At 49.1% G+C, this 24,121-nt stretch overlaps 11 protein-coding genes across 11 annotated transcripts; 7 read left to right on the forward strand and 4 right to left on the reverse strand.

Annotated features, from left to right (window-relative positions):
- Positions 1–943: 943 nt before the first annotated feature.
- On the reverse strand, positions 944–2,331 carry VTN77DRAFT_2066 (uncharacterized protein; the record flags this gene model as incomplete). Its single annotated transcript, XM_069417866.1, has 4 exons — positions 944–1,150; positions 1,212–1,940; positions 1,996–2,156; positions 2,214–2,331. The coding sequence occupies 4 exons, from the start codon at positions 2,329–2,331 to the stop codon at positions 944–946; spliced, it is 1,215 nt and encodes a 404-aa protein (XP_069279546.1).
- Positions 2,332–3,893: 1,562 nt separating this feature from the next.
- Positions 3,894–5,578, forward strand: VTN77DRAFT_2067 (uncharacterized protein; the record flags this gene model as incomplete). Its single annotated transcript, XM_069417867.1, has 2 exons — positions 3,894–5,242; positions 5,293–5,578. 2 exons carry the CDS (start codon positions 3,894–3,896, stop codon positions 5,576–5,578), a joined length of 1,635 nt encoding a protein of 544 aa, XP_069279547.1.
- Positions 5,579–6,027: 449 nt separating this feature from the next.
- VTN77DRAFT_2068 (uncharacterized protein) lies at positions 6,028–7,005 on the forward strand (the record flags this gene model as incomplete). The annotated part of the gene is made up of 2 exons (XM_069417868.1): positions 6,028–6,603; positions 6,679–7,005. 2 exons carry the CDS (start codon positions 6,028–6,030, stop codon positions 7,003–7,005), a joined length of 903 nt encoding a protein of 300 aa, XP_069279548.1.
- Positions 7,006–7,345: 340 nt separating this feature from the next.
- Positions 7,346–8,974, reverse strand: VTN77DRAFT_2069 (uncharacterized protein; the record flags this gene model as incomplete). The annotated part of the gene is made up of 2 exons (XM_069417869.1): positions 7,346–8,540; positions 8,661–8,974. 2 exons carry the CDS (start codon positions 8,972–8,974, stop codon positions 7,346–7,348), a joined length of 1,509 nt encoding a protein of 502 aa, XP_069279549.1.
- A 1,398-nt stretch (positions 8,975–10,372) lies between these two features.
- On the forward strand, positions 10,373–11,240 carry VTN77DRAFT_2070 (uncharacterized protein; the record flags this gene model as incomplete). Its single annotated transcript, XM_069417871.1, has 4 exons — positions 10,373–10,563; positions 10,626–10,916; positions 10,984–11,061; positions 11,129–11,240. 4 exons carry the CDS (start codon positions 10,373–10,375, stop codon positions 11,238–11,240), a joined length of 672 nt encoding a protein of 223 aa, XP_069279550.1.
- A 1,279-nt stretch (positions 11,241–12,519) lies between these two features.
- VTN77DRAFT_2071 (uncharacterized protein) lies at positions 12,520–13,618 on the forward strand (the record flags this gene model as incomplete). Its single annotated transcript, XM_069417872.1, has 2 exons — positions 12,520–12,580; positions 12,717–13,618. 2 exons carry the CDS (start codon positions 12,520–12,522, stop codon positions 13,616–13,618), a joined length of 963 nt encoding a protein of 320 aa, XP_069279551.1.
- Positions 13,619–14,085: 467 nt separating this feature from the next.
- Positions 14,086–14,931, reverse strand: VTN77DRAFT_2072 (uncharacterized protein; the record flags this gene model as incomplete). The annotated part of the gene is made up of 1 exon (XM_069417873.1): positions 14,086–14,931. The coding sequence occupies one exon, from the start codon at positions 14,929–14,931 to the stop codon at positions 14,086–14,088; it is 846 nt and encodes a 281-aa protein (XP_069279552.1).
- A 342-nt stretch (positions 14,932–15,273) lies between these two features.
- Positions 15,274–16,074, forward strand: VTN77DRAFT_2073 (uncharacterized protein; the record flags this gene model as incomplete). Its single annotated transcript, XM_069417874.1, has 1 exon — positions 15,274–16,074. The coding sequence occupies one exon, from the start codon at positions 15,274–15,276 to the stop codon at positions 16,072–16,074; it is 801 nt and encodes a 266-aa protein (XP_069279553.1).
- Positions 16,075–16,205: 131 nt separating this feature from the next.
- VTN77DRAFT_2074 (uncharacterized protein) lies at positions 16,206–20,582 on the reverse strand (the record flags this gene model as incomplete). Its single annotated transcript, XM_069417875.1, has 3 exons — positions 16,206–20,136; positions 20,203–20,403; positions 20,467–20,582. The coding sequence occupies 3 exons, from the start codon at positions 20,580–20,582 to the stop codon at positions 16,206–16,208; spliced, it is 4,248 nt and encodes a 1,415-aa protein (XP_069279554.1).
- Positions 20,583–20,659: 77 nt separating this feature from the next.
- VTN77DRAFT_2075 (uncharacterized protein) lies at positions 20,660–21,131 on the forward strand (the record flags this gene model as incomplete). Its single annotated transcript, XM_069417876.1, has 3 exons — positions 20,660–20,827; positions 20,950–21,032; positions 21,101–21,131. The coding sequence occupies 3 exons, from the start codon at positions 20,660–20,662 to the stop codon at positions 21,129–21,131; spliced, it is 282 nt and encodes a 93-aa protein (XP_069279555.1).
- A 138-nt stretch (positions 21,132–21,269) lies between these two features.
- On the forward strand, positions 21,270–23,732 carry VTN77DRAFT_2076 (uncharacterized protein; the record flags this gene model as incomplete). Its single annotated transcript, XM_069417877.1, has 4 exons — positions 21,270–21,653; positions 21,713–22,644; positions 22,696–23,014; positions 23,076–23,732. The coding sequence occupies 4 exons, from the start codon at positions 21,270–21,272 to the stop codon at positions 23,730–23,732; spliced, it is 2,292 nt and encodes a 763-aa protein (XP_069279556.1).
- Positions 23,733–24,121: the final 389 nt, after the last annotated feature.

Genomic DNA, 24,121 nt, shown 5'->3' on the forward strand with positions numbered 1-24,121 from the left:
AAGGAGAACATTAATAATATGGATCGGTAATGAAAATAGTTCATATGTTTCCTACGGCGGGATCAAGATGAATGTTGGAAGGTGAAGGAGGAGAGTAGAGTCATTTTACATTGTAGAAGGGAGATATTGATGGTTGTGAGAAAGGAAAGGGTCAGAACAGTGATGATTATCCCGATATTGTCGTCTTTTTTTTTCAATGACGGCGTTCGCAAAACTTAGAAAGAAACAAAGATTCCGTACATACATACTATTGCTACGGTAGGTAATCATGCTGCTTTTATTCTTCTATTCTATTCCGACCTGTTCTATTTAATTCTGCGCCGTGATGTTCTGCTCTTTCTCTGCTCGATAGATAGATAGACAGGTAGCTAGCTGGATAATTTATAAGTAGGTAGGTAGGTCAGTCATTATTGCTTGCTTGCTTGCTTGCTTGATTGATTGATTAATTATTGCCTCCCTTTCCCACTTACTTGTTCATATTCATATTCATATTCATATTTCAATCAATATGTAGCCCGTACAGTACCCTCAAATAACAACCACATGCATAGTAAAATGATGAAAAAAAAATAAAGACGAGAGTGGAGGTGGATGGATGAGCTACCATCGACAAGTTACTTTACCCAGTGATGATTGATTGATTTATTGATTGATTGATTGATTGGATCCAGTCTTGCAAGCTGTGATCATTCTCCATGTAAATGTAATGATCGCTTGCGTGTCTCTTTAAGATTTTGATACAAAGGTTGATACATTATTACATGTAGTGTAGTGTACTATGCGAACAGAGAAAAAAAAAAGATGATGATGAAGAAGAGGCAATGAGTGAAGATGGAGAACGAAGAGATAAATAAAAAAAAAAGAAGAAGAAGAAACTTTGTTGTACAGTACAATACATGCCTGCCTGCCTGACTGCCTGCCTGCAAGATCAATGCTTTTTTTTTTATTCTTTCATAACTTTAGTCGCACGGAGAATATCCTCCAACGACCAACACGGTCCACCGGGGACCATCTCGGCCCAGACTTCGTCCGGTACGGCAGCGTTCTGGTCGAGGATGCTCCAGTTGGGGCTGGGTTCGGCTTTGATCCATTTGAAGTCCTCGACTTGGTTCCAGCGGTCGGAATCGTCGGGCTGGTTCTGATCGAGGGCCTGGTAAAGAACCAGATCAGTTGGATTTTCTATGGGATGAGATGTGAAAGAGACAACTTACGTATGCTTTTGGAATCCGTCCAAATCGAATACCGCTGCAATCCTCGATGATCGGATTGCTGGAACAGCTCAGATACACATCTACATCAACACAATTGTGCATCCGGAATTGCCGGCATGAGACCACTATGACACTGTGCTCCACGCCCGTGATATGAGCAGGCCCCTCCACTTGGCCGCAGATCAGAAGACTCTCTTTGACGCCTTTGATGGTGAGACTGGCGTACGGTTTCCCGTTCGTCGTCGGAATGGACATGTCCACCACACAGTGGCGGAGAGAGGTTATAGAAGCCGGTACCGATGAGCTAGACGCCGATGAGGGGAGCATGATATGTAGACCATAGTGGTTGTTGACGGACACTGACGACGCATTGGAAAAGGACGGGCGGTGGATGGAAGTCGACTTTTGTTCCAGCAGCGAACTGTCCTTGCCTTCATCGAGGATGGCTGGCGAGGAGGTAGGTGCGATTTCTGGCCTTAACTGCTGCTGCCCCGGCTCGTTGACGGGTGTTGAGGCGTAATTCGGGGTGGGGTTGATCGAGGAGTCGCGGGACGATGAGGTGTCAGGAGAGCGGTACCCCGGAATGTGACGACGACCTTGCGCAGCAATTTCCGCAGCATCTGTCAAGGAAATGGCGGAGGCGTTCTTCTTCGTTTTGAACGCGAATTTGGTCCGTGGAGCTATTGCAGCGCGCGTCTCTGATAGCTTGTCCTGCAGCGCTTTGATCGCCTGCAAGGATCAGTAAGCTCCTGCAAACAAAGCAAAGCAAGTTCGATCAACTTACTTCTGCATATATCCGTTGGTCATATGTAGGAATATAACTCGACGCATCCTTGACCTCATTCGAGAGCCGTGCAATGCCCGCCAAGCAGTGATCGACTGCGTCCGAACGCTCGCCAGCTACGAGAGAAGTGTCCGCAAGGCGATCCATTTGTTCCTGCAGAGCTAGAGGAAGTCCGTTAGCAGGATGACAGAACCATAACGCTATTCCGGATATAGTACCTGTGATCTCATGCTGGAAGTACCGGAAGAACCGTTCTTTCAAGGAGAGATCGGATTTGGAGTTCTCCTCCTTCGTTTCCGGAGGCAGGCGCTCCTCCAACGCTGCTAGATCAGACATGGCTTTGGGAGTGATAGCTGCAGTAGGCGGAAATGATTGACCGGAAGGAGATGTCGTATCGTAAATACAATCAGAGGTCCGGATCACCCGATGTGTATTAATGACGTGTGAGCCGAATTCAATCTGGCTCGTCAATAATCATCCGTACGGACTCGAACCCAAAGGGCGCGAACAGAGCTGCAAATCAGGATAATCCCATGATTATTGACAAACTGTCTTTGCGATATAGGATCCACGCATGTCCTCGATGTGTTGGGCGGATATTCTGTAGCTCCAGAGCAGAAGGAGGGGCAAGGCGGGGAATTCAGGTTGCTTCGACGGTGCCAAAGTGTCGAGGCAGCTCCACAGACTAATTTAATTAAGATGGAGCCACAACGGAAGAGGCCTCACACGTTAACTTGATATCTATCCCGGACTCCACTATCATCCAAAGCAGACAACAATCATTCATCGATCAGTTGTTGAGCGAGCATACCGCGTTCTGCCTGGAGCGTGTTGGTGACGTCGGCGCTCCGTCTCTCGGCACATGACCCTTTTCCATTTCCTGAGTTGCACGTGATACGTGCAACCTATTGATATTATTCTTTGTCACTCGATTCCTCCTGTCATCCTTGAAAGTGAGAAGCAAGGTTACGTCAACGGGAACTCCTACCCTCCACCAGCTCCAACATGACTGGAAGCTACTATGAATTTTATTTCGCAGATACAGTGGAAGTACTAATCAAGACCCATATAGGCACAATCCAAACAATTGGTCCGGCATGGACTCTATCTACATCTACCTCCAGTTGACGTGGGACAGTTCTGAGACAATTCGCTAGCTCTGAGAGTACGGAGTACATATGCATCTGCTAGTGAAACGAACTGCGGTTCCTTGCAGTTGCCCCTGCATGGAATGCTTAGGCAAGACATCACGTCGGAGATGCTGACAGGAATCGCGACTTAGCCATAATTGAAGGAATGGTGGGGCGCGAACGGAGTGGAAGATCCTTAACCAGAGAGACTTTTTTTTTCCTTAACCTGATAATTAATTTCAATCGATATCCGTGTGATTAGAGAAACCCGAGTCAATTTTGTTCACTGTCCAACCTCACGGCTCCAAGTAGTCGTTTCTTTGTTCTCCGGCAGCAAATGACGTTCTTGCTTCAGCATGCCTGTTCCATTCCTAGCACCCAAAAGGGATAATTGGCATTGTTGGAAGGTGCACATGCCTTCCCGCCATGTTGCACCGATTGCCTTTTCCACTGTCGCTATCATTGCTGAAGGGAAGAGAGGGGTAATCCTGCTTGTTATATTTAATCTTATCGTACTCTCTTTCGCTGTACTGTGGAGGTAGGCAGTTGTCGTCGTTCAACCCCCTTTCTTCTTTTTCCCCCCCCTTCGTTCTGGAGTAATCATTCCTTGAAGTCTCGATGCGTCCTTTCTCTTTTCTCCTCGGGGCTTTGACCTTCGCTTTGTCATTGTCATGTGCGCCGGCTGTTTCCCCAGAACTGTATGAAGTTGTGGAACGTCTCCGCACTGTACCTGACGGATGGATCCAGGGTTCACCTCCGTCTCCATCCATGCTGATGCAATTTCGCCTCGCTATTCGCCAGGAACGCGCTGCTGAGTTCGAACAACTCGCGATCAATATTGCCACTCCTGGCCATGAAATGTACGGAAAACATATGAAGCGCGATGAGATCAAAGCCTTCCTGCGGCCTTCATCGGAAGTCTCCGACCTCGTCCTGTCCTGGCTCAAGTCGGAAGGAGTGTCTGAGGACCTGATCGAGGACGACGGCGACTGGATCAAGTTCATCGTGCCCGTGAAACAGGCAGAGCAAATGCTGAATACCCGTTTCTATTACTTCCGCCACAAAATCAACGGGCTGTACAAGATTCGCACTCTGGAGTACTCAGTACCGCGTGTTCTCCGTCCATACGTTCAACTCATTCAACCCACGACCCGGTTTGGGCCAGTCAAGCCAGAGAAAAGCTTCGTATTGGGTCAGAAGAAACTCCTGGACGCGGGAAATGTGGGAATGGACTGCAGTTCAGCTGTCACTCCCGAATGTCTGCGGGACCTGTATAAGCTGGGAAATTTTGTGGCCAGTCCGCATCCGCGCAACAAGCTAGGCATTTCTGGCTACCTCGACCAGTATGCCCGTTACGATGACCTGGAGAGCTTTTTGCAAACGTACGCTCCGGACATGGTCAATGCCACCTTCACGGTGCAATCCATCAATGGTGGGCTTAACGAGCAGAATTCGACCACTGATAGCGTCGAAGCTAGCCTGGATATCCAGTACGGCATGTCGTTATCCTACCAAGTTCCTACCGTATTTTACACTACAGGGGGTCGTGGTCCTCTGGTCCCAGACATAAGCGAGCCTAATGCCAACTATTCGTCCAACGAGCCCTATCTCGATCAGCTGCACTATCTCCTGGGTCTTCCTGACGAGGAATTGCCCTCAGTGCTGTCCACGTCCTACGGCGAGAATGAACAAACTGTGCCTGAGTCTTATTCGAATGCAACCTGCAGTCTGTTTGCCCAGCTGGGGGCGCGCGGCGTCTCGGTGATCTTCAGCAGTGGTGATGAGGGCGTTGGTAGTTCCTGTCAGACAAATGATGGAACAAACACCACGAGATTCAACCCCATCTATCCGGCCACGTGTCCCTTTGTCACGTCTGTGGGTGGTACCTACCAGACGAATCCTGAAAGAGCCATTTACTTCTCTTCTGGTGGGTTTTCGGACCGATTTCCTCGCCCATCGTATCAAGAACGAGCAGTGAGTGCCTATCTGTCCAAGCTGGGAAATCAGTGGGAGGGCCTCTACAATCCATCGGGACGAGGCTTCCCGGATGTCGCCGCTCAGGCTCACAATTTTGCTGTCGTCGACCATGGATATTTCCTAGGTGTGGATGGAACTAGGTTTGTGTTAGGAAATTCAATTTTGGAGACTCGTGCTAACTCTACATCAGCGCGTCTGCACCTACCTTTGCTGCCATCATTGCCGACTTGAACTCTGTCCGCTTAGCCGCGAACAAGTCCACTCTGGGATTTTTGAATCCTTGGATCTATGGACTCAATGGAGAAGGGTTCACCGACATCGTTGACGGCGGTTCGACTGGTTGTACTGGATTCGGCTCTGGTATGTCAACACCCCATGTGCCCTACGCGAGCTGGAACGCTACGCATGGTTGGGACCCAGTGACCGGACTTGGAACGCCTCTCTTTGATGCATTGGCTGCTCTGGTCAAGGCATGATTGTGAGCCGCGGTTATTATTATATACGTAACCTAGTGTGCTAGAAGTGGCTTCATTTTCCTTGACTCACGCGAACGAGCTCGACTAAAGAGAATGATCTGGGAAGTTATCATAGCAATTAACGGCAGGAGTAAATCATTATACGATCGTTATGAAAAATCATGAGAGTGTTGTTTTTTTTTGGCATACCTGCGTATACAATTTACAGTTCTGGCAACTGGTGTAGAACATTCTTGAACTTGATTGGTTATCGAATATGGTCATGTGACTCATCGTCATACAGAGCTGCCTGTGAAGCAGCACCGAACAACAGAACACCAACACGTAGCTGATCTCACGATGTTTTAATTTCCTCATCTGCTACGGACATCTTGACGCTGAGCTGAGATATCTTTAATTAATACCTTCTCCCCGTCCTCCACCTGCCTCCTCCTGCCCTTACTGTCATAATGTCTGCCGACCTTCAGTCCCTCATCACAGAGCTGCATAAGAGCCTTGAGCAGCGACAGCTGGACGTCGCTGTGAACCTGCTTACTCGCGCAAAGCGTGCTCTCCTCCAACAAAATGCGCTGATCCCGACGGCATCGACCCCGCCGCAGCTGTTCTCCCAAGCGCGGGAGATCCTCGAACTTGGAGCGATCACATCCATCCGCCAGACCGACTCTGCCTCTTTCATCCGATACTACTCACAACTCCAGCCCTTCTACGATATTGAGCGACATCTTGAGACGACTGGGTCGGCATCCGGGCAGTGGGCCGATCTGCTGAAAACCAGCCAGAGGAGCAAGATCACGGGCTTGTATCTCTTGCTGCTGCTGAGCTCGGGCGATACGTCCCAGTTCCACACCGTGCTGGAAGGTCTCATCGTGGAGGCCTCGTTAAAGGGACGCAGTGTCGAGGAGGATCCGTTCATCAAATACCCGGTTGAGCTGGAGAGAAGTCTGATGGAGGGGAGCTACGATAAGGTGTGGCGGGCGACGAAGTCGGAGAGGGTTCCATCGGAGGACTTTGGGCTGTTTTCAAGTGTACGTCTGCAATCCTCACTTCCTCTTTTGTCATCTTCATTAAGTTGATTATTACTAACATGCATACTTTCGCAGGTTCTGGTCGGCACGATTCGAAGCGAAATCGCCGACTGCTCTGAAAAGGCCTACCCGTCGCTCCCCATCTCGAACGCCAAGAACCTCCTGTTCCTCGATTCCGAAGGTGCCGTCGTCCAGTTCGCCCAGGAACGGGGCTGGACCCTGCGTGACGGCCGCATATACTTCCCTGCGCAGCCGGAGACGGTGGCACCCGTTCCAGGAGCTCCAGGAGCCGTCGAGCCCATCGTGGCCGGGCAACGACCAGAGAAAGAAATCGGCCTGTCGAGTGCCGTCATCATCCAGAATACGCTCGGATACGCAAGAGAGCTGGAGACGATCGTGTAGTGTCATTACTACCACTTGGCGATACGGTTGTCGTTTTCTTATTATATTGTTTCGGTCATCAGCTTGATATGGGTTGTATTCTAGTTTCTTGCGATGGTTCAATTGCCTGCATTCAAGCAAATGGATTGGGGTGTCTTTGATGATTCTCGCAATGATTTCATGACTTCGTAGAGAGGAGTTGGGTGCATCCATATTCTCCTTAGATTACAACATATGGGTAGCGTAGCTCAAATATGAAGCTCAGACTCAAGAGAATGGGCGTATGCAACACCCACTAGTCATCTTCTCTCTATAACTTAACTTACTATGTCTTAAAAAACTGAGTTGATTAGATTAGAGATTAGATATCAACCCTCCACAAGCACAGTCTCCTATCGTAGAAACTGCTCGAGACGCACACCAACTCCCTCTTGTTCTCTTGCCCCTGCTTCTGCCCACCGCGTCCACATCCATAGGTTTTCCCTTTCCAGAAATCAGAAGCGTAGTTCATGCTCTGGTGTTCTGTGAATTTGGCCAGGATCTGGATATCCCATTCTCCAACCTCGTCATCCTCAATTAATGTCGCTCCTGTGGTATTATCACTGCTACTTTTTCTTGTTCTTCTTCGCCGTGTAACGCGTACTATCCTCGTCCCGGCATGCATACAGCTTGCTAGGATGACGAATCTCGTCACCTTATGGGAGGCGATACCTTCATCGTCGTCTTCTTCTGTGTCGATCGACTGCAACCGCCAGACACCCCCACCCAATCTCCTCTCAGCAAGAACCCTACCCTTCGTCCGAGGAATCGCGTGATACACACGAATATACTCGTCATAGCTACCCGTTAGCAGCAAGGGAGCGTCCTCAATCAACGAAATGGGGAGAGGGAGAATAGACGTCACCCCGGCGGTGTGGTGGTGGGCTTTGTCGTCGAAGTTGAGGATCTGGTAATTATTCAGATCCAGATCTCCTCCGCTGGGATCTTTGTCTTCTTCGTCGACAGGCGCAAACCGTCGTGTATGCAGCGAGCCGAAATCATTGCCTGTGAATAGAAACGGGATGGAAATGGCCTTTGGAGGAGCATCTGCTGTGGAAGTGCCGTCACCTGCTGCTGCTGCTGATGCTGGTTGAGGAAACGTAGCCAACGCAACGAACCACGCCTCGATCGTTTCCCGCGGTAAAAATTGCGATTCGATCAGCTTGGCCTTGACGAGCTCATCACTGTCACCCCGCTGAGCGGCGAAGACGGATGTCCTGCCATCAGCGAACGTGACTGCGAAGCCGTCTGCGTTCTTACCGAACGGAACCCATCCCTCCGGCGCCCAGGCAAGGAAGAGCGCAGGCGTAGTCGGGTCTTCATGAACCTGGATCGTCCAGATGTGCTGGATTTGCGGGAAATCTGAATCAGAATTAGAGGCGGGGGCCTCCGGTCTGGCAACACGGTAAAGAGAGACAGAAGCCGCGCTGGTGGCGATGGCAAGGAGGGTGTGTTCTCGTGGGTGGAAATGGAGATCGAAGACAGCGTGCGGGAGAGAGATGACTTGCTTTTGTGTTCTGTGTACACACATGGTACGTATGCTTAGCATTGCTGTAGTATTTTTAACACGGAAAAAGGAATGAAGAGCACAGAAAGGTACATATATGTATGGTGATACGATATTAATTCTTACTTACAATTGATCACTGCCCACATCCAACTTCCACAGTTGCAGACTCCCCGTCTTTCTCTGACTGACTGCCGCCTCATCATTTTCATTTTCATCTCCTTCTTCTTCTCCATCGTTCTCATTGTCATCGCCATCGTCTTGTTTCTGTTTCTGTTTCTGTTCTTTTTTCTTCGTCTTTCTCTCCTCTGAAAGCAGGTACGTCCCCACGACGAAGTAGTCTGGATCAGCGGGGCAGAATTCGAGACAGCTGGGCGGTTGGTCCAGGAAGATGGTTGTTGATGACGATATATTTTGTATAGCTTCTTCTTCTTCAGACATCATCGTCAAATCAAGTCGTATTTACTCTTTCCTCTTTTTTAAAGTAAAAAAAAATCGTTTTGATTGGTTGGGTTGGTTGGTTTTTCTGAATCCGTCAGAGCTCGAGCAATCGATTTTCTCGATTGAGAATTGGCAGTTGGCAATTGACCAATTCTCATGAGATATTCAATTCTAGTCAGATTATTATTAAAGGATATCTGACTAACTTGAATCTCCAACGAGAATTTTTTTTTTCGAAGTGGTATGATAAAAAAAAAAGTCAAGGATTTAATATTGAACCTCGTATATGATATGATGTTACTCTTCAATATCAAAATTAATTTAGTGCCGTTCATGACAATCTTATCGCAATTGTGGGGCAGCAAGCACCATGCCACAGAGCACCAGAAATTATTAAAAACGGTAGACAATTTTAATTCAATTTAATTCAATTGCGTTCATCTATCTCCACCAACCAAGAAAGAATCATGAGATTTGTACGAGTACAGTAATTAACTCTGGGTGACGGTGGAAATTAATGGCACAGGAGGTCGTGTGGCATTGGAGTCGATTTTCAAAATAAGCGAAAAAAGAAGTAAATATTGTGATTTTAATTAGGGCCTTGTTTTAAAATTATATAATACCAAAAAATAATTCTGGGCGTGATCTTAGATCAGATCTGTAATAATTAGCACAGGTTTTATATCTAATCTAATAGTGTCTCAGGCATTCAATACCTGCGGGAAGCCCGTAAGGAGGTAAGAGGCAGGCTAGTAGGCAGAAGGAGAGGCCTAAATGATTTATTTTTGATATTGCAGAAATCAGTCTCTGTTGGCTTGGTCACGGAGTACCTAGTTCAAATTCACCAAGAAGTTGGTGCCATAGCACCTCTTTTTTTGGCAGTTTCTTCTTTTTGGCTTAGTCTTCTAGTGTAAAAAAAAATATAAAGCTACAAGCAAACTTAGAAATTATGTGATTGTAAGCGGCTAGGTGCTAAATCTTAGGAGCGGGGTGCAATAGATGATGCAAATATTGACGAATGACGATAGACTGTATAATATAAACCTTGTAACAGAATGTTTATTTGGAGGAGTTGAATAGTAATGCCGACAAATTTAATTCTATATCAATATAATACCTATTCCCAGCCTCTTTGTAATAACAGGGTAATGAACACGATGCTTTAATGAAGGCATCTTCAATTAGAGACAGAGGGTTATTTGGTACAGAAAAAAGGGGAAAAAAAGACCTCAGGGACTTTCTTCTTCCTAATCTAAAGATGCTGCCTACGGCCTTACTCTGCGAAGAAATGTAAATCAAGAGACCCTTTTTCTGTCAGGCATGAATACCTCGCACACAATAAGATTCAGACCTGTCATCTGCTCTACTGTCCTTTTCTCAAGCATTCATCTAACTTGCAGCATGAGAGTTCGCCCTGGCAGCGCTACCTTGAAAAAGTTGGAGAATACCTCCATCACAATCAACTCTCAGTCATTTAGGCTCACTCGGCATATTGCAGAAAGATATCACGAGGCACTCCATGAGCGCAAGGTCTTCTTTGAAGGTCTGAGAGTTGCTAGCGGTGATCCAGCTGTCGTCAAGCTTCGAGTTCAGTTCATCTTCCCCAGATTCCTTTTTCGTCGTCTCCTTGCTCATTTTAAATTCTTATTATAAGACTGAATCCGGCACTGGTCGAGCGACCCCGTGACAGACCCGTGAAGATAGACTGGGCCAAAGATGTGTTCTGTAAGGAATATCGCGCTCTCCAGGACTGCGAAGACATCGGCTTTACTCCCCTGTTCTATGGGTCAGAAGAGCTCCGGCAAGGCTGGGAGTACGAGTTCCCTGGTGGCTATCTGAATGTGATTGCCATGTTAAGGGTGCCGGGTTCTGTCACGTTGGATATGGAAGATTTGACAGAGAATGAGCAATTGCTCATTAAGAGGCAACTCACGGTAATTCTCGAGTATGTTAGAAGTCATCCCTGCTTGCACCAGGAAAAATCTGAAATTTAGGATTTTAATTTACGACAGGAACATACGTCTTCGAGGATGGGAGTTCCTCGACCCTTCACCGGACAAGGTGCTCTTTGACCGAGATGCTGGACAAACGTATGGATTCTTCACACACGCTCTCTCTGATGATGGCAAATATGCTGATATATATATACTACGACAGTTATCTCGGAGGTCTTGGAGGCATTGATGAAGTGAATCAAGCTTATACAGAGCCGATAACAGAATCATCTACTGTGGTTTGGATGTTTGGTACCAACATTTGGAGGTGGTAAATCTTCAACCATCAAGTAAACTTTTTTTCGTTTATATACTATAGATCTAGAATCCCATCACCATATTATAATTATAAAAACCTTAACTTCCGTTTTTGCACACTGTCACGTGGTTGTAAAAACGGATTCATGAAATCAGCTCACCCCTCCTATTAGCAAGAGAGCATGTACTGTACTGTACTGTACATAAATATATAGAAACTGACGAAAGGATTACATTTTGGTTCAATGTCATATATTAACAGGAGATATTCTTCAGTGAGGGTGAGATGCTAGTATGGGACATGGCAAGAATTTATGCATGGCAAGGAATATAGGTAGGAAGCCCACCTGGAAAGGAGATTAATTTTTTTTAAAAAAAAAAGAAAAAATATACCTACCTATATATATTGTAGTAGGTACAGCACAAACAAAAGTCCCAGGCATAGAGGTAGAACAGGTAATATTTTCTCTCTTCAACCCAGTCGAGTCGAGCGAAGCGAGGCCTGTAAGGTTTGTAGATACTTATATAATATAATCCTAGATTATTGTTTCTGTACTTATAGTATAGTCTCTTATAGTAACCTAAGATATAACTAGCGATTCTTTAATTAAATAATTTTAGTTCTATTAGTTCTGGGCTCCAGTGTTCTCTAGAGATACCGGAATCCTTGTAATAGATAAAATGGTTATTTTAATTTAATATATAGGATTATTATATTAAGTATTATTTAGACTTGGCATACCGGACCACTATGCAGCAAACAGGTGGGCAATGACTCATTGTTCAAATACCTAATCAGCATGGAAGAAAAGCAATAAATAGGAGGCGCTTCGTACCCAGCGGCAGCATAATGATTCTATACACACGCTATGCCGTGAAGGGCAATTCAACGTCACCCGAGAATATTAATACGGAGAACGCCGTAATAAACAAAGAACCTGACGTACTGTACATACATTAGTGAGAGACATCTCTACTGTACAGTACATCTCTACTTTCCCCACAACCAACACCATGGTGCATGATGCATAATGACTAGAACAAAAGGAGCTAAGCTGATTGATTGGATTGCAGACTGATGCTGTTGATGTCATCTTAATCTTCATCATTATCTTCTTCTTCTTCAACACTGTAAATAATTCATCTATCTCGCTTGAAATAATTCCTTCGCGCAGTTATCGACCTACTCTTGATTTTGGTTTCTCTGCCCGGACTGCCCCGATACTTCTATACAAGGCTGGGGAAAACTGCTGATTGGACTACCTTTTTTTTCTTTTGGATATTTGATCGACTAATATGGCCGATAATGATGGGAGTGACATCAAGGAGATACTCTCAGATGAATCCAGCTTTTATGGTGCGTATGCGATTTATTTATCTATCAAGTCAAGTGCAGTGCTACAGTTCTCTTTTTCCCGTCTCAAACCTTCTAGCAGGATATATATCTAACAAATAACCTCGCAAGTCATAATCAACTGCTAACGTTGTTCTAGGAGACGAAGAGACGAAAGATTCCCTGGAAGACCGCGTCGGTGCCTACGATCTGCTCCATTACTGGTCTCATGTTCATCCGCACCAGCTTTCGACTATTGCCCATCGACACCTCACTTCTTCTACAGCAGCAGCAGGAGCAGCACCAGCAGAAGCTTCTCCAGCCAAACCCCCAGCTCCGCATCGTCGTCACCCCCACGATGGCCTCTCTCACTGCTGGCAGGTGACGGAGTCAGTCGCAGAATTCCCGGCCCGACTGCCCCCCTCAACGACCCGGACCGACGACATCGGGCGGCCCTGGATCCACGTCCGCAACCCGCTTGAACCGCCCGATCACGGCGGAACAAACATCGCCGACCTCGTCGCCAGGGGCACCGCTCTGCTACACGCATTCGAGAACGAGAAAGCGAAGCTGGAAGCGGACCATGCGAAGGCCAGAAGCAGGGCTTCCGCCCCGTTGACGCGCAAGCTCAACGTGCTCCGTCGACAGCTGGAGAGGGACATCTTTGCTGTTGCGCGAGAGGCGGGTGTTGTCACGGGTAAGTGGATGCTGTTCCCGACTGCGGATCGGGTGGACGAGGCTTGGGCCGCGGTTGCAGAAGCGACGGTGAAAGGGGATCTAGGCGTGGAAGCCAAAGTCGCGACGGACACGACGGACGATGGGGCTGGAGGAGGAGATTCCAGCGGCAGGCTGATAGCGGTGTATACGCGCGATTTCGAGGACAAAGAGGATGTCCGACGGGTGTTGCTGAAGTTGGTGGATTTGGGGCTGGTGGATGAAGAGAAGAGGCCGATTTACTACAAGTGTGATGCTTACACGTATCTGGAGATCAAGAGCAAGAATCCGTATGGATTGAAGGCGAGCATGTTTTCGAGTCGGGATGTGCTCGCGGGGAAGTTTTGAGTCGGAGTTCATGGTTAACGATTATGTGTGCATATCAATTGATGATGGCTGATCATGATAAATTATGACCCGACGCCATCCATCTATTTCTATCCTGTGTTATGATACCCAATATTGAATCTCCGAGGAATGAACTAGTCATTCCTGTCATCGTCCATGATCCCCGTGTTTGGTTATAAAATGTAGCGGGCAGCCCCTACGGCGAGCTTGGACGTGGCGAACAAGTCCAAAACATGACCTTTGTCAAGGCGATGTCCTGAATTGGACAGATCGATGCCTCCGTAATCAGTCCATGTCTGGTTGGATAGACTCGACGCATTGACATGCGGGCAGATGCCATGTGGACTTGCATGGATCCCGGCGTGCGCCGAAGTCATCGATCCGTAGAACGGAGGAAACAAGACGGGCATCCTCTGCAGCTGGATGGGCATAGCTTTTTGGAATGCTTGCTCTTCAGCAGCAGCCCTTCATACTCCTTCTTGTTTCATGATCTCCTCACAGGCCGCTCTCAGCTCCGCAACTCCTTTGACGCCTTCCCACCGGCTCAAAAGTTTCTCGACTTCCGCCCAGTCTTTCTCGGCTTCCTCCCTCTTTTGCTGGCTGAGAAAATTCCTGAGCCTGTCGGGAGTTCCAAGGACCCACTTCACCGTTTCCCTCTCTGCTGTTTTCCCATCTGCTCCAGCGCTTTTGGCCTCCTGCACCCGCCGACTTTGCTCCTCTCCCTCCCGAATGAGAGCGCCGGCAGTCTCAGCCACAAACCCGACAGCAGGCCCCAGCGTCTTGGTCATCGTTAGGGGAGCTCCTCGTTCTTCCATCGTCCTGCGCATTGTTCCAATCGTCTCCACAGCCCGAATCAGTTTGGAGTAGTTGTCGTAGACGAGAGCCTTGCGCTCGCCATCGAGGGTGCGAATATCCCCAACCAGGGTATTCTCTGCCTTGAGCACGGTCGCAAGAGACGACGTGGCAAGGAGTTGGTCAACGTAGCGTTGTGGATCAAAGTCCGGATTGTCCAGCTCGGTGTTGACCGGGACTGTGGACGGGCTGTATAATTCGCCGACACCGGACGACCGGGGAACGCTTGCGGACCGTAGAGTTCCTATCTCGCTGCCGTCTGCACCCGCTGGTTTGAGGTTGTAGTAATCCCGGAGAGCAGCACGATTGCGACGATGAGCAGGGGATGTTGCGCGTGTGATACCCAGACCGCTGACGTTGGCATTGAGAGTGTCCACAGACGGCCGGCGCGAGGAAGAGGGAGTAGGCGACCGGGCGCGAGACGAAGTGATGGAGGGACGAGGAGACGAGATGGTCGACATTATGACAGGAGTTGAGCGGTGGTAGATAATGGTGTTAGGAGAGGAGAAATTAGGTGGCCACAAGCTCGGAGAGCTATCAAGATGGCTGCGGTCCGTGCCGCTCTGCTGGCTCAGCTGCTTCCCCGGATTCCACACAAGAAACGAACACAGAACAGCTTTGTATCCTTTAACTGATCAAATCAAATCACACATCTTCGTCAGAAGCACTTTTTCCATCCAGAAAGCTCGCTTAATGAAAAACGCATTTAGTCATCCTCACCGCACAATGGCTCAAATCTAGGACATTCTGAAATAAATCCAACTCAAGACTCCGACAGAACAAGACTTGTCCTGGTGGGAAGAATGTCGAGTACACTGGAGCACATCAAAGCTCATCTATACTCGAAATCCCTCGTGGTGTCGCCAACCTGGCTATCCAATTTCCTCGCGTCGACATCCCAACAGCAGCAACGCGCGCCGGTCCCGGCCTTGACCCAGACAGCTCTGTTCCGCATTCTCGCCTCCAACTTCACAGAGTCGCTGTCCACCTCGACGCCGTCTGCCTTGCTCCCTGCCAATATCTCCGACCCGGCAGTCAAGGAGCGACGGATCTCGGGACCGGTCCCTGTTCAGGTCCTCGACATCGAGGATATTGGCAGTAGCTTGTGGAGTCAGGTTGAAGCGATCGAGCGCATCGAGCGCGGGGAGACAGCCAGAGGAAGGCAGATTGTGCGAAATGTGAATGTTGGCGGTGACGAAAGCAATGATCTGGGCGCAGAGTCTTCATTATCTAATCCCAGCAGGACGGGCAGCCATACAAACGCGGAACCAGGCAACTCAGGAAATGCAAGCAACGGACCCCATCGTCTCGTCCTCCAAGATGCGGCGGGAACAAAGGTTATCGCCTTGGAACTGAAGCCCGTCGAGGGCATCGCGATCGGGAAGCTCCCCATCGGAGCAAAGCTGGTGTTGAAGAACACCGTCGTCGGCAGAGGCATGGTGCTGCTGACTCCGGAAACGGTAACCCTCCTGGGAGGGAAGATCGAGGCGATGGATACGGCTTGGCGAAAGGCTAGAAAGGAAAGCTTGCTTGCGAGAATTGAAGCGATAGATAGAGAGCAAAGGGAGCGGATCGCTAATGGGGATATAATTGAGGAAGAGTGAGGACTAATCTATATGATGTCATGGTAAGAGTTGCCTTTTCTTTGAATTTGTTTATTTTTATTTTTTTTACGTCCTTATGCTGTCTTGCCTTCCTGTCTATCATACATTGATATAACGCTTTAAGAGTATCATCATGCTGATTCGGACAAAGTATGAGCCAACTCTCCCCAACCCTCCTTTCTCCAAGGTGCAACCATGATCGCACGGAGTGAATCCCCGATTGTTCCTGTCTGTACATACGCCTGACACAGATCTGCCGCCTCCAGTCCGCCTCTCGGAGGAACACTACGAAGTGCGGTTTTCACAGCCATTTTGGCGGGATGGAGCTCGCCCGTCGTGGCGGCCAGTTCCATCCAACCGTGTGGCTGCCCTGGTGCTAACATGACCGCCGTGGTTGCTTCAGCAATCCTCCTCTCTTCCTCTGGGACGCTCGTGTCTGTGCTGAATCCCATAGCGGAGATGGCAGTCAGCAATTTGACTACCTTGGAGCGATCATGGATTTCGACATCCTCTCTCGTTCTCATTGTCTGCAGATCAGCCTGGACTGCTTCGATGGCATCCTGATCTGCGTCCAGCAGGGCAATGGCTCCAAGGAGAGTGACGGCGCCGACGTGGTCAGGATGTTTCTCAACGCAGTCGAACAATTGTTCCCGGGCCACATTCCGTTCCTCTTCTCCGCCCTTAGCCCAGAGCACCTGTGCGAGAAGACACACTACTTCAGGAGCATTGTCTGCCTCCTGAAGGGCGTCACGGAACATGTCGATTGCTTGATCCATCGATCTGAGATAATAATAGGCCAGACCAGCAGTGAGATGGGCTGATAACCGCAGTTTGCGGATGGTTTCCGGATCGAATTTCGCAGCATCTTCTTCCCCAGATAGCGTGAGAGCAGTTTCTGCCTTCTCGGCAGCTGCCTCATATTCATGATTGGCAAGATGTGTCCGAGCAATGTCCGCATTGGCTTGTGCGAAACGTGTCAGTGCCGATGATGACTCCGTCACATCGTACTCTGCTTCCACTCCGGCGCAGACAACCCTTAGGCTGGATTCAGCATCCGCAAATTCACCAATACGCTCCGCCAGCAAGGCAGAAAGGTGTTCGAAAACCAGATCGGAAGGTTCCTGGCAATGCAGCTGGTGGAGAGCGAAGAAGGGCTGGATCAGTTGCGATATCTCGTTCGACAAGGACGGATCGTGGAGGAGATGGTCAAAGAGACTCAGAGTGTATTGACGTTTGGGCAGGACTGAAGATGAACTGGCAATGTCGAAAGCATGGTGGAAAAGCGCTCTAGCCTCCGTAGGATCCCCAAAAAGAAGAGCAAGGAAACCCTGTCCGAGCCACGCATCAGCGTAATCGGGATCCGCGGACTGCGCTCTTGTAAACGCTTGATTTGAAAGCTGGAGATCATTGTGAATTAGATAGAAGGCGCCTATGTTCGTCCAATTCTGTGCACTCCTGTCATTGAGATGGAGACTGCGAACGAACGCATGCTGGGCAACCTTCGGACTGAGGGTCGACGTCACGACACCCAAGGCATTCCAAAACTCGGAGTTTCCTGCCTCCAACTCAATGGCTCGTTTGAAGCAGCGTATCGCTGCCTTGAGGAATCTCCGGGGCTGCTTCTTGTCTCTCTTCCCCGCACCAAACTCCATGCACCTGTACGCTCTGTATTCAGACCAGCCCAGATTATACCACGATACGGCCTGCGCATGGACGTCATCTGCACAGACGAACACCGCGCGCTTGTAGGCCAAGATAGTGGCAATGATGCATGCATTCGACGCTATGGAATCCCGTTCATCCATAGAGTTTAGTAATAAGGCTGAATAATTCCTTCCCACGTCGTCAGTGTCTGCCAAAATGTCGAAGGCACTTTCGTCGAGCTCGATGCTCAGCAAGGCATGGATGTCCGCAATCGACGCGAGCTTTGCCTTGTCTTTGATGTAGGAGAAGATGGCGCATGCGTCACCTGCTGCCTTCCATAGATTAAAGACCTTGGGTCGCTCCTTGGCCATTGCGGTGGCAGTCAATATGGCCTTTTGTGCGCGTTCTGCGGCGTCGTTAAAAAGACCGGATTCAATGCTTCTCCAGGAGCTCTCTGTCAGGCTCTGCAGGAGAGCGATCAACACGCCAAACTCATTCGGTCGGATCTTTAGAACGTTTTCATATCTCGCGATCGCGTCCTCGTAATCTCCCAATTCCCGCTTCACGTTTGCCAACATGTACCGGGCGAACCAGATATTACTCTTTTCCGCCTCGGAGAGATTTGCTTCTAATGCTTCTGCGTGTTCAAAGGCCTTTGTCGCAGCAATATACCGGCCCGAGTTGTGGTAGCTCTCTCCAAGACCAACCCAAGAATGGTAGTCCTCTGGTGAGATCCTCAGCGCCGCTTGATACGACACGATGCTCTTGGTGTACTGCTGTCTATTAATCTGGACGACTCCCAGAGCTGCATATGGCCAGCTGTGGCCCTTTCGCTTGGACCCTGGAGCGGGTTTAGCCTTCCCTGAGTCGACGACCCGCTGGGCGACGGCTTCCACTAGATCCCATTCTTGCTGATCCGCAAAAGCTCTCGCTAGTCGTTCAGCAGCCTCGATCTCGGAAGGCGACAGCTCAAAGGCCTTGTGGAAACACCGACGCGCTCTGGCCTTGTCCTTCTTGTAGTCTGCGTAGAAGATTCCCAAGCTGGTGTACGCCGGCGCATAATTCATGTCGGTTTGAATCGAGGCGAGAAAACTAGCATACGCCCCATTGCGATCCTTACGCGCAGCCGGTGACGGATCCAGTTCCCACTGGCAGTAGCCAATTCGATATAGGATCTCCGCCTTAAATTCTCGGCTGTGCCCCTTTGTGCTTTGTATCTCATCTAGCACGGCCCGCAGTCCCTCGAGGCCGGATTCAAGATCGCCATTGAGTGCTTTGCACCAAGAGAGTTCGCCCTGAATTTTAATATTGGAAGGGTCGCGTTCTAGAGCGCGTTGTAGGAAGTCGACTGCTTCTCCGTAATCCTGGTCCTCCTCAAGGATCAAGCCAATGCCGAGCAAACAGCTGGTGTTTGTAGGTTTTCTTTTGAGAATATCTTCAAATATGCCCTTGGCTTCCGGGTGGTTGCGAGGCGACTGATGGGAGATCAACGCGGTTGCCAGTGTAATATTAATCGCATCAGTTGTGTTACGGAGGTTGATACCGGTCTGTTTAACCAGATCCTTGGCGATGAGCAGACCTTTGCGCGTTACGTCAACCGCGCTTGCATACTCTTCCAGACTCAGATAGAGCTGACCCATGATGCGATGAGCAATGACTGACGAAGGAGCGTGTTCGAGACCATCGGTCATGAGTATCAAGCGATCTTCAACCGCCATTTCAGCGTTCTCGCCGTTTGACTCTTCCTGGGCTGGTTCCTGTGCCGCAGCCTCTTTAGGAAAGGGCGAGATATCGCTCGTGAAAAATCCTTGCAAAACTTTGCTAAGCCCATCTTGGGGGAACAATTCGGTGAATTCCCGCAGAAGGCTAAAGTCCCAATCGGAGAAATTCTCGACATCCTGCCATTCAAGGACGATCTTCCAAGCAAGGTCGAAAGGATGCTTGATGATCACCATGTCACGCGCGGATCGATACACCTCCTCTCGCTTCGCTTTTTTCTGGTCCCATGGGAGAACCACAAGGAGGTCATAAGCCCGCTGCAATAGCTTCTCCTCATATTTATGTCTGACCTCGTCATCATGGGACCAATCTATTACGCCGCGATAATATTCATCGAGCTCAGTCCGTTTGTATGCTTCCTGTTTCACCTCCGTTGTCACCTGGTCAATTTTCGCACCCAGGCGAGTTCTCCGCTCGCCGATTTCTCGATTGATGAATTCCTTCTCCTCTGCCTCTGCAATGTCGATCAACCGGAGATATGTGTCCGCAGGGTGCGGAACCCTGCCTTCTAGGGAATCGTAGAGGGGACAGGTTGGAAGCTGTAGCTGCAGCGCCTGCTTCTGCTGTGCGCGGGATCCATGTTTCCTGGTGAATTTGATGTATTTATCAACAACATCCACGCAACGATCCCTTTCATCACTGAGGTGATAATGAGTTGTCAGCGACGTTTTGCGAGAGAATGGGGATATATAGTTGGAACCATACGCATCCGCATAAATCTGTCCTAATTTGAGTGTCGCCTCACGATAAGCGTCAATCTTGTTGGCTCCCTGCCTTTCGTACAGGTTCGTTAGGCCTTGCCATGCCGTTTTATCATTGTCCTTGATGCGTGTTGCGGCGATGTAAGCCTTCTCCGCCTGATCGGTTCTTCCGAGCTTATCCTGCGCGAGTCCCAAGAAGACATGTCTAGATCGCCATTCGGGTCAGCTGAAAGTAATGGTCAATGAGGAGTCTTCCAACAACACATACGCGTGATAGTTGGTGGGGTCCTGATCAACGATCTCTTTCGCTTTGGTCGCTGCAAGCTCGAAGTCTTTCGAGTCTAATGCCGACCTGACAGCCTTCAAGGCTGCTTTAGCAGACATTCTAGACAAGCCAGACCTGTAAAGAGAGACAGATATTCATTGCCCACTGCTAGCTGTGAGCTATCCCGTTCTGCGTGATGAAAGCTTCGCTGAACTGGCACCAAAATGATTCGTCCGTGCGGATTTCCGTGGGGAAAAGTGGCGATACGTCACCAGATCTCGTATCTCGTATTGCCCACTGCTTATCGCGTATTCCGTATCGTCCCCATCTCTCACCGCCCTGGGGCATCCGCCTTCGCAGGGCGGTGCTTGTCGTCCATTCATGCAACTTACTCTTGACTGCTCTCTTGTCTTCTCCCAATTCTCCTGCAGCTGGACGTTTATTCGTGGGTTTTTCTTGGATATCAGGAACCGTCGATGGCCCTAGGAGCTCTCATTGGCACAGGTAGCCATTGAGTTGGCCACCAAGCTTATTCTTAAGACCAGTTGCATCCGAAACGCCGCCAACAGGTAAGGATCTCCACGCAGAAAGCTGTAATGCACCCTTCTTGATGTTGACGATCACTCCCTCATTGCAGATGCACAGAGAGTCTTATTGATGTGCATTAGAAATATAAAGTCTACTGCTCGCTAGCCTGTCTCTTGCTCTTCCCCCCTGATCCGCAGTCTCCCTTTAACGCACTCGTCGCTTTCGTCGTTATTGTTTCATTTTGATTTTTCAATTTATTAGCGACTTCATTAGGTGAAATGGCCCCTTTACGACTGCGAATCGAGGGACATAAGTTCAGGGATCCAAACAACCGAGAGATTACGCTAAGGGGTATCAATGTCGCTGGCGACTCCAAGTACCCTAAGTTTCCTGACGTCCCATCCCATGTATCCGACAGCTTTTTCGATGCAGATAATGTATCGTTTGTTGGACGACCGTTTCCTCTAGAAGAGGCCCCTCTACACTTCGGAAGGTTGCGGAAATGGGGCTATAATACAATCAGATACATCTTTACCTGGGAGGCCATTGAACATGCCGGTCCGGGGAAGTATGATGATGAATGGATAGATTACACGATCGAGGTCCTACGAGCCGCGAAGCAACATGGATTTTATGTTTTCATGGATCCTCATCAGGATGTTGTATGTGCTCACGCTCTTGTTGTGCTTATGGGGGCTGCTAGTAGCTGACGCCTCCAAAGTGGTCCAGATTATCAGGCGGATCTGGTGCTCCCATGTGGACCTTATATGCAGCGGGCCTTAACCCCAGGACCTTTAACAAGACACAAGCCGCCCTTGTACATAATACCTATTCCGACCCTGCGAAGTACCCCAAGATGATATGGAGTACGAACTACACTCGACTCGTCTGTCAGACGATGTTCACTTTATTCTGGGCTGGGCGAGATTTCGCGCCCAAGGCGATCATTGACGGCCAGAATATCCAGGACTACCTTCAGCGTCATTTCATCGCCGCTTGTAAGCGCCTCGCCCAGAAGATTCACGAAGCCGGTGATCTAGAAAACGACGTTGTCATCGGCTGGGAGAGTATGAATGAACCCCACCGTGGATTGATTGGCGTGCAGGATATATCAGTTATTCCTCCCGAGCAACAACTCCAACTAGGAACGTCGCCAACGGCCTTCCAAGCGATGCTGACAGGCTCCGGGCGGGCTTGCGAGGTGACCACGTGGGAGTTCGGCAGCTTCGGTCCACATCAAACTGGACGAGAACTCGTCGACCCGGAGGGAGAGTCTGCCTGGTTACCCGCCGATTTTGATGATACCACCTATGGTTGGAAGAGAGACCCTGGCTGGAAACTGGGCGAATGCATTTGGGCCCAGCACGGTGTCTGGGATCCTTCCACGAACGAGCTCTTACGAAAGGATTATTTTGCAAAGCACCCCAAGACTGGAGAGACTTTGAACTACGATAAGTTCACCAATACGTACTTCCTGGATCATTACAGGGCCTACAGAGATGCCATCAGAAGTGTACACTCTGATGCCGTCCTGTTCTGCCAGCCCCCTGTGATGGAGATTCCGCCAGATTTGAAAGGGACAGAGGATGACGATCCCAACATGGTGCACGCGGTCCATTTCTACGATGGCCTGACTCTTCTTACGAAACACTGGTTGGTTTATCGTGTCTGGATGTTCTGTATGCACACCAACTGACTCCTCAGGAACCGGATTTATAATGTCGACGTAGTTGGCGTTCTTCGTGGCAAGTATCTCACGCCTGCATTCGCAATCAAGATTGGAGAGACTGCGATCCGGAACTGCCTTCGTGACCAGCTTAAGTTCCTTCGAGACGAAAGCTTCAACTATATGGGCGACCATCCACTCATTTTCAGCGAGATTGGTATACCATATGACATGGACGATAAATACGCATACAAGACTGGCGATTACAGTAGTCAGACCAGCGCAATGGATGCGAATCATTTTGCGTTGGAGGGTAGTAATTCCAACGGTTTTACATTGTGGTTGTACATGACTCAGGTATTGGCGTTACCCGATCATTTGGTGTTGCGGGGAAGAGATTGCTCACGACATTCTGCAGAACAACCACGAATGGGGCGATCAATGGAATGGTGAAGATCTCTCTATTTTCTCCAAAGACGATCTGGAGCTTCCAAATGCCAACTTTCTCGGTCAGCGAAACGGCTCTACGACATCGCTTGACCGGAATTCTCCTTCATTCTCACGCAGTCAGAGCCTGACGGACTACGGAAAAGTTGAACCAAACAACATCAAAAACGCTGTCGAACCGCCTTACATGTCTTCTGAGTCGTCAAAGTCCTCGCCGGAGTTGGCATCTAAGCCCGGTTTTCGAGCAGCCGAAGCGTACATCCGCCCCAGCCCTATCTTCACGAGTGGGGATCTCTTAACATATGGGTTTGACCTCCGCAACTGTACCTTCACCCTGTCGTTGACTGCCACGGGCCCGACACCAGAACACGCCCCTACAGAGATATACTTGCCGGAATTTCATTTTCCCAAGGCACAGACTGACGTTACCGTCAGTGGGGGGAAGTGGATCATCGAGTCAGATGAAGAGGCATCAAGCACTGTTCAGCGTCTCAGGTGGTGGCACGGCGAGGGGGACCAAGACATCAAAATCCGGGGCGTTAAACGAAAGCCCGGCGAGATTCTCAACACCGACGAGGACGAGACTTATCTGGAACAATGCCAGAAAAGCACATGCAATGTGATGTGAGGAGGTTCCGAGTCATTATTTACGATATTTTCAAGCTTTCATTTTCTTTTCAATATTTCTTGGATAGAGATTCTCTGTTTCATCCTCTTGCATTTCGCGGTTTTCGGGAAGCTTGCATTCTGTTTGATGATTTTCGTTGCCTGATAGGAGTACGTGATAATCGTATTATATAATTTGAAACGTAGAAGTCTGGACCATTTTCTATCCTTCGCAAAGTTCGTTCCAGAACAATGAATAATATATGGCGGGTCTAGATTTAGTTGGGTGACCCACGGGCCATGGCTGTAACTAAGATACCTAGGTAGCTTTCCTGATGTTTCACCGCTGATTCTCAATGACTATGATAGAATACCGCTTATGAATGTTATGATCTTACTAATAGTACAGCG

The sequence above is a fragment of the Rasamsonia byssochlamydoides genome (genome assembly GCF_041956645.1).
Source record: "Rasamsonia byssochlamydoides strain NRRL 3658 unplaced genomic scaffold VTN77scaffold_16, whole genome shotgun sequence".
In the NCBI taxonomy this organism is placed as follows: Eukaryota; Fungi; Ascomycota; class Eurotiomycetes; order Eurotiales; family Trichocomaceae; genus Rasamsonia; species Rasamsonia byssochlamydoides.